Raw genomic sequence first — 8,796 nt, forward strand, 5'->3', positions numbered from 1 at the left:
TATGTTACATTAACATAAAAAAAATTAAATTTAATTCCATCAAAAATTTATACATTTTAAGAATCAAATTGTCCCTTCAAAAAACCCTTAAACAATACCCTAATATCAAATGTTAGATTTATATAATGACAATGTGTAATACTTAGTTGTGTCGGTATGAAAATAAGCATGTTTTATTAAGTTGGAAAATATTTTATCTAGTTGTCCATGATTTGATCTCACTTTTCATATGGGTGTCGAGATATAGACAACCTTACTCAAACTTATGATAAAGAAACTGTTGTTCTATCAAATATAACAAAAAAGACATATCTCAAGTCTTGTTAGGGATCACCCTTGACCTCTATTTCAATAGGCATGGATTTTAACCACTTGATACAACTCGATTGATTTCAAATTCTTTCTAAACATAATCTAAATTTGTAAAAAAAAAAAAAAAAACCAAGAAAAACACATGTTTGGTATTTTTAAATTTTAAGTAGCGCCTATGATAAATTTTTGCCTATGCTTATTAATTAATTTGTCACCTATGGTATACATAGGGGGCCGATCAAATGAATACATTCTTAAAACGAGAACATAGTGGGAATATTTAAAAATTTTATTTTGATACATTAAAAAGTCCATTAAACTAACATAGTGTATAACTAATTATCATTATTAAAAGTTTAACAACACATTGATCTATCAAAATCGTAAAAATCATTTTTTTTGTTCATTCATCTTGGATGCATATTCATCAAAATGGATACACAAAGAAAAAAACGTGATTTTTTTTATTTTGATGGATTAATGTGTTATTAAACACTTAAATAATGATAATTATTTATGAACAATGTTAATTTTATAGACTTTTAGTGCATCAAAATAATGTTTTTAAATGTTCTCACAGTTTTCTTAATTTAAGCGTGTTCCCACTAAAAAACCCACCTGTTATACATAATCCATATTGACGATGATATACCTAGTTCTATGATTATGATAGAATTCATACCATAAACTCGTTAAGATTTTATGCTGACATGATATAATTTTGAGAACTATACTAGAAATACCTTCTAACTCTTAAAATACTTTTAACCTATCATTATAGATAATTTTATAAAAATTAACTGTTACATAAATATGAACAAACCACTGGCTTAAACCCCAGTGGCAAGGGATATCTCATAAGTTCACTATATGGATCTCGGATAAAGTCTCAGGATCGAGTATTGGGGTTTTCATCTCAAAGGTTTTTTTCCATAAGAAAAAGGTTGGAGATTCAAAAAATATCTGGTTAAAAATCGAAACTCACTTTGAAAATAATAATAATAATAAAAAATATGAACACATTTAACAATAATAGCCTCTAATAAGTGAACTTAGCAAAATGGTTACATAAATGAACAACGTTCCATCGTTATATAGTTTTTTATATATCTAACTCTAACTCACAAGAAAAGTTATTTTTAAAAAAAGCCTATATTCATTCTTGAGAGTATTTTACTCACTCCAAAATTTATATCCGATACCTTATGTTCTCAAGTTTTATCAAAATATATATTGATTCATAACCATCACGAAGGACTAGTCTATCTATAAGAATAACTGGAGGCTCGACCACGAACAACAAGACCTAATTTCGTCAGGTATTGTTTCTTCCAATTGAGAAAGTAAGTCTTTGTGTCCTTGCGAGAATGCCTTCTTTTTCAAGAAAGGGGCGGTGACATGTGTAAGCAAGAAGAAGTTGTTGGAGCAATTACCGCTCTTTCTGCTGAGTTTATATCCACTCTTGTGCTAGAAGAAAAGAAGAGACGTCGAGCTAAGTATGAATCTTATAGGACGAGGTCAAATGGCACGAGTGAGCTTCTTATTAAATGAAAGTGCGAATCATAGAGGAAGATCAAGGGGGTTAGATCCACGGGTGGGACAAAACTTGTCTTTGTCTTTGCAAGGGAAAGTATGGATTGAAACCAAAAAAAATGTGACCTAAGAAAAGGAACAGTCAAAGCAGGGACTTAGAGACTAGCATCCGATTGTGAGACACTTTCGCTTGCGGTTGCTACTTTCACTGTTTGTGTTAGGAGGTGAAGCGGACCCCTAGCCAGCTTTCAAAGCTAGAATTCACTTAGCTAATACGAGTACCGCGTGGACTTAAAGAGAGGGATGGGGTTTCTCTCGCTTTTGGCATAGTGGCCCCCAGTGGGGGCCCGCACGACGGGCTATTAGCTCAGTGGTAGAGCGCGCCCCTGATAATTGCGTCGTTGTGCCTGAGCTGTGAGGGCTCTCAGCCACATGAATAGTTCAATGTGCTCATCGGCGCCTGACCCTGAGATGTGGATCATCCAAGGCGCATTAGCATGGCGTACTCCTCCTGTTCGAACCGGGGTTTGAAACCAAACTTCTCCTCAGGAGGATAGATGGGGCGATTCAGTCTTTGGCATATGTTTAAGTCTGTAGCCCGAAAGTTTTGTTCAAAGTTCGTGTTTAACTAATATGCAATTCATTAGTTCACTGTTTGTGGTCGGTTTGGGTTCTTCGTACCTTGTTTCGGGGTTCATGCTATTAAAGTCAGTGTTTTTGAAACTGGTTTGAACCGGCTGGTTACTGGTCACACCAACAACCAAAACATTTTATAACCTGTTAATACAGGTGAAATTGGTAGCTAAAAGAACCGGTAAAAACGAGATGGTTTGGTTAAACCCACAATGAACTAGCTAATGGTTCAAGGCACCATCTCCCTTATGAGAAATACGACTATACGAGGCTTACATAAGTATTTGTAAACACATCTTTCGCAATTAAATCAAGTCCCTTTTATTGCAATGACATCCCGTAACGAAATTTTGTAAACCACAATACAAGTGCGATATCAAATTCATTATTGCTTGAGTATCGTGTTTATTTAAATTCATTAGTCGAGATTCTGAGGACCAAAAATTCTTCAAAAGCTCTTTTAATTGCTAAACTTTTTGACAGACTTAACTTGAAGGTGATACGATTCATATTTAGTCTCCACAATAACCATTACGAGGTTCAACTCTAAAACCAATTTGTTAAGCTAAGCTATCTTGTTAGAAAATCCGTTATCAAGGGATATTTCTACATATCATCTACAAAGATACAAAACTCAAAACGGCTATATAGGAATACTGAAGCCTGAAGGCATGATGATCCAACTAGCACGGTTATGCTTCTAGTAGCTATTAATCTAAAAGCAATGAGGAAAGTAGGACACTAGGAAATGCCATTTCCTGGAAGTTCATTGACTTGTTGGGACTTATCATGGGTCTAAAGGTAACTGACTGTTCAGGATCAGTTGCTTTCAAGGACCAAAAGTATCCCCGAAATTCAGATGAAGCACCGTTGTATCCATACAATTCCCCTTAAAACTATAAATCATCTACATCGTTGTAAGACAGTACATAGTTAAGAGAATGCTAGGGAAAACAAAGAAGAATTTTACAAAAGCAAAGTGTGCTTTAAAATTAAAAAAAACGCATGATGTTTAAAAGATACAAATGACATTCCACGCCCACCTCCCCCCTCCAGCAGACACAGGCAAACCTCTTTCGCCATTGTAAGCATCTATGGCTCTTCCAGCTGGTCCTGCACTCACCCAAAAAGAAGTGTTAAAACAACGTATTTCTCTTCTCCTAGTAACCTGTTTTTGTCTTATGTGAATTTTATTTCTTATTCGGAGAGGTATGTATTTCCAGCAGAATCAAAATAGACCAAAAATAATTGATGCTCGTGTTATAACACACACATCAGCGGCATTTGACTCAATATTTTGGACAGATCTTGAAACTACAAGAGACTGAGTGTTTGGGAATTGGGACATTGAAGTTGTAACAATAAAAGGAAGGTGAATCCTGGATCATTAAATTTCTTTTGGAAAGGAGAGTCTGATTATAAACAAACTGATCAAAGGATCAAGATTGCCATTTTGTGATGAATACAGAAGAGATACATGTAAAATGTGGGTAAAACTCCCTCAAATTATCTTGGAAAAAGATGTAATAAGCAATTTTTGAAAATCAAGGTCTGTTACAACTTATAACAAACTGTTGGAAAGATAAAAACTGATTATTTGATCCTTAGAAATCCATATATGTCGCTTCTAATAGCAATAACCAGATATTTAAATTATGACACTTTTGGTCGCAATATAATCAATGACCGATTTTAAATTGCCCGTCACATAGTTGCGAAATATCGTCCATCACATGAAAACTGATTTATACGTGATTTGGGATTTGTATATATTAGTTACATTATTTTATTTTCTTTTTCTTAAATATTACATAATGTTCTATGATGTAATATTAATACCTATCAGCATTCTTTTATAACGACTTATTGATGGTATTGATTTTAGTCGACAGGATTCTGACAATGTTATAATCAGTGATGGGTTTTTAGACATACTAACTACAATTGGTTTAATGCTTCAACTTTAAGGTGAGAAGAGACCTACATCTGTCCAGTTAGCGGTAGCTAAATATGTGCGTATATTTGTGCATTAGTGAAAGAGAGAAAGAAATTGACCTGTGCATCTGAGGTCCAGAGAGTGAGATTGTCCCTCAATAGTTGCATAATCAGAGTGCTATCCTTGTAGGAGTCTTCACCTAAAGTGTCCAGCTCAGCAATTGCGTCCTCAAATGCCTACTCGTCATCATATATAACACACATTTAGTTAATAAAGCCCCAGAAACTTCAGATACACACAAAATGAAAACAGCTTTAAAGATACAGAAGCAAAGATAATAGTAACAAATAAGCAAACACTACCCACAATGTATACAATCTAAAGAATATCGGCAACTTACTGTGTGCTCAGTAAGAGCATCTGGTGCTAATGCAACAATGAAATTGCAATTTTAAACTTCCCTCAATAGTTAATGGTTACATATGGTCACATGATTAAATTTATTGACCCTCTCCCGCATTGTTAACGAGATTATGTAAGCCAAATTATTAAATATATTAATACAGATACCCAAAGATCTCAATATATCTAGTTATAGACAACCATAATCTACTATATATGATCGGAACAACTTGAGATCTAGTGTATTTGTTGTTTGACTTGTACATAGATAAACAAAGACAAGTCTGCTTGATTTTACTATATGGCGTGTGTGATACCTCCCTCTATTTGGAATTTTTTTAATAAACTGATAACCACAAAAATCCAGCAGCAGAAAAAACAATCCTAACAAACAAAGAGCCAGCTTTTATACTATTAAAATACAAGTATATATAACCTAAAGTCAAACAAAAAGATAATGATACACATACATGTGTATAGGCATATGCAGATACATGCCGACAACACTTACAATGATATGCATATCATAGTTGTCAAAAGCGAAGGCGACCTCAAAGCGCAAAGACCCCAAATAGGGCGAAGGCGAGAGGCGCAAAAAAAGCGCACACCCGGGAAATAAAAGCACACCAAGTAAATAGATATAAAATATTTATATATAGTGAAAAGTAATAGTAAAAAAAAAACAAATGTCATTTATAAAACAAATATCATTCAAAAAATATAAACTTTTCAACCAAAAACTTCAAGTTATTAGACTATTATAAACATAAATATTACATAAAAATAATATATATATATATATATATATATATATATATTATCTATAATATAATGAATTACCTTTTTTTTTTGTCTTTTAATGAATATATATAATTCATGATATTCGCTTTTCTCTCTCACCTATTTTTCTTCCCCCAACCCAGTGTATTCTCTGTCTTCTTGCAAGAATATGCAAGAGGTGTTCGCCTTGCATACATATAATGATACACACACATACATCTGTATATGCATATGCAAGAATATGTGTGTTTCTTAAAGATGATCATCGCTCAAATATATAAAAATATACACGTATATCTGCTTAAAAGCCATCCAGGTTTGGCTTCACAGAAATATTCTTTTTTTTGGGTAAAAGGGATTTTACCCTGGTTAGCTTCGCGAAAATATTTTTCCACTCTCTTTCAAAACATAAGTTATATTCCAGAATGATTTTAAACCTTAGATCTAATTGGATAGGTGAACTCTGTTTCTCTCTTTTTTTGTTGCAACTCTTTGAAGCACATCGCTTACACTTGCTACTGGCAACCTTAGAAAACTCATGAGATAATTATACTCAAGATCCAAAGAAAGTGTATTTAACTGCCCTTTTTACTTCTATAAATGTCTAATTAGTTGTAAAAGGGTCGTCATTGATTTATCATATGAGTTTTTCATATTGTCAGACGTGCTACAGGTCAATCGCCTTACTCAATCTGCTTTGTTGACCTTTATAAATAGACTTATAAACATAGCGAAGACATCCGTACGCAGAACTTCCAAAGAACTAAAAAAAATTATCAAGAATGTGTCCACATCTAAATGACTCATTATTCACTCATATAATAAAGTTGCCTTTTATGATTCCCAAAGATCAATTGTTGATAACTCCATACCAGCTACCAAGTCAAATGTTCAACTACTTGATTAATCAATTCAAAAACTTTTTTAATGAAATTTAGCCCTACCGAGTGCTAAAACATACATAATTGATTGCGAAAACTAAGATTAAAGAGAAAATTTCAAACAAGAAACAACTACAAAATTCAAGTTGATAATTAATATAAGAAAAATCTCATGGAGTCCAACCTGTTTTGCCATGCTACAAGCCTTATCAGACGAATTCAGAATCTCATAGTAGAACACCGAGAAATTAAGGGCCAAACCCAACCGTATCGGATGAGTTGGAGCCAGATCCGCCTCTGCGATTTCCTACAAAAACAGACATACTCCAAGATTTAATTAAATTCCAAAAAAGTGTCACCTCACTACCGAATATATGATACATCAACAACTTGGGTTACAATTTGCATAATTGGTCCACATCCCACAAGTGGACTTTTTCTTGTACAATAACTTGGGTTAAAATATGCAGTCTTTTTCTTGTTTTAGACAACTATAATTAGCTAAATTCAACTACTATCACTAGCCTAATTCTGAAAATATCCTTTTGAAAACCAACATCATACTTCACTAACACTACTCATATGACTAGTCAGAAGATCTACTATATCTACATAATATGATAGAATCATACAACCTCGAGTTATTTACTTAGAAATCAAAAACTTCAATTTTAAATTTCCTGTTACAATCTGCTATACTAGATTGTATTTAACCTCGAATCGGAACTATTCATACATATAGAGTAATCAAGTCTTATCATAGGCATCAGAATTCGTCAACTATCACAAAACATTGACACCTGCAGTCACTTGTCAACAAACCCTACCCCAACGACACCTGCTACCAGTCGCTTTTCAACTAACCTTACCCCAAGCACAACATGTGGAAGCCGATGTTCAGACTGGCTAAGGAAGCTATCCGTCCAAACAAAAAAAAAACTACTATTTGCACAAATTCCTCTCATCCAAAAAAGAATTCTTATTGAAGTAATTAGAGGGTATTTAGGAATAAGAATTGCTAAATTTAAAGTGTTACTTTACAAACAACCGACTATAGAACGGTATGGGACTGGTACCATTGATTCTATAACAAAAATCACTAAAATATGGTACCGATTCCTTAAGAAACCGGTACCGGTGGTTTCCGTATTTTTTTTTCGGGTATGGATCCTAGTAATCACCCTAAAGTGGATACTAATCCTAGTCCCACTTGAAATTCAGTACCAGTTTCGGGATAGTATCAGAACTTAAAAAATTTGAAGTGCTTGTTTCTTCTAACAAGTTAGGCAATTTTTTGGAATTTTCTATCTAAACTATTTTAACCATCCGATGGCGTCACCTTAACCATATATACTAACAAAAATTTCACAACTTTTATTTAACTTTACAATTCATATATTAAACTAACCAATAAACACTTAAACCTTCATCAAATCCCAAATCCCCTTTCCCAGACTAGATCTACTCTCAAAACATAAATCACACACACAAATCAATACATACATATATATATAATCAAAATATAATCAAATTAAATATGATACCTGAGCAGCCTTATAAGAATTCATAGTCTGTTCAGCAGCTTCTTTCCTTTCATCACCAACTTTAAATTCAGCCAAATACCTAAAATAATCCCCTTTCATTTTCAAATAAAAAACTCTCGACTCCGCACTATTCGCACTCGGCACCAAATTCTGCTCCAAAATCTTCAATATCCCATCACAGACATCCGACAATTCCGCCTCCACTTTACTCCTGTAATCCTTAACCAACACAACATGTTCGTCGTTTTTCCTTGACTCTTCTTTCTGCTCAATTGACGACACGATTCGCCACGCCGCACGTAACGAACCGATGACGTTTTTGTATGCAACGGAAAGTAAGTTCCGTTCTTCTACTGTTAGTTCGGATACTGGTGTTAACCCGATGACTAACTTTTCCATGAATTTCACCATTTCTTCGTAACGTTCGGCTTGTTCGGCTAGTTTTGCCATGTATACGTATTGCTCGCGAGTTAGATTTTCCATTTTGATTTTTTTTTTTTTAAAAAAAGAGAGATTTTTTGAATGTGGGTGTTTTTGTAAAGAGAGAGATAGATATAGATGTGTAGATACAGATGAATTTGTATAGATGTAAAACCACTGTTGGATGTTGTTTGGAGGTTTTTTGTATTTTTTATTTTTTAATTTAATATGTTTTCTTGTTTGTTTGGTGTTTGATGGGATCGTGGCCGTTGTTTTAGTGGTCCCCCATTTGTGAAAATTTTGAATTTTAAATTGGTGATAAGATAGAGATGTTAATGTGGTGTTTTCGGCCATG

General features: G+C 33.7%; 1 protein-coding gene across 1 annotated transcript; it reads right to left on the reverse strand.

Annotated features, from left to right (window-relative positions):
- Window positions 1-3,332: 3,332 nt before the first annotated feature.
- Window positions 3,333-8,585, reverse strand: LOC122608926 (14-3-3 protein 10). Its single transcript, XM_043781996.1, has 4 exons — window positions 8,022-8,585; window positions 6,662-6,784; window positions 4,534-4,650; window positions 3,333-3,591 (listed from the first exon to the last, which is right to left on the reverse strand). Exons 1-4 carry the CDS (start codon window positions 8,502-8,504, stop codon window positions 3,571-3,573), a joined length of 744 nt encoding a protein of 247 aa, XP_043637931.1. The 5' UTR covers window positions 8,505-8,585; the 3' UTR covers window positions 3,333-3,570.
- Between the last annotated feature and the right edge of the window lie 211 nt (window positions 8,586-8,796).

Source organism: Erigeron canadensis, chromosome 7, assembly GCF_010389155.1.
Source record: "Erigeron canadensis isolate Cc75 chromosome 7, C_canadensis_v1, whole genome shotgun sequence".
NCBI classification, from domain to species: Eukaryota; Viridiplantae; Streptophyta; class Magnoliopsida; order Asterales; family Asteraceae; genus Erigeron; species Erigeron canadensis.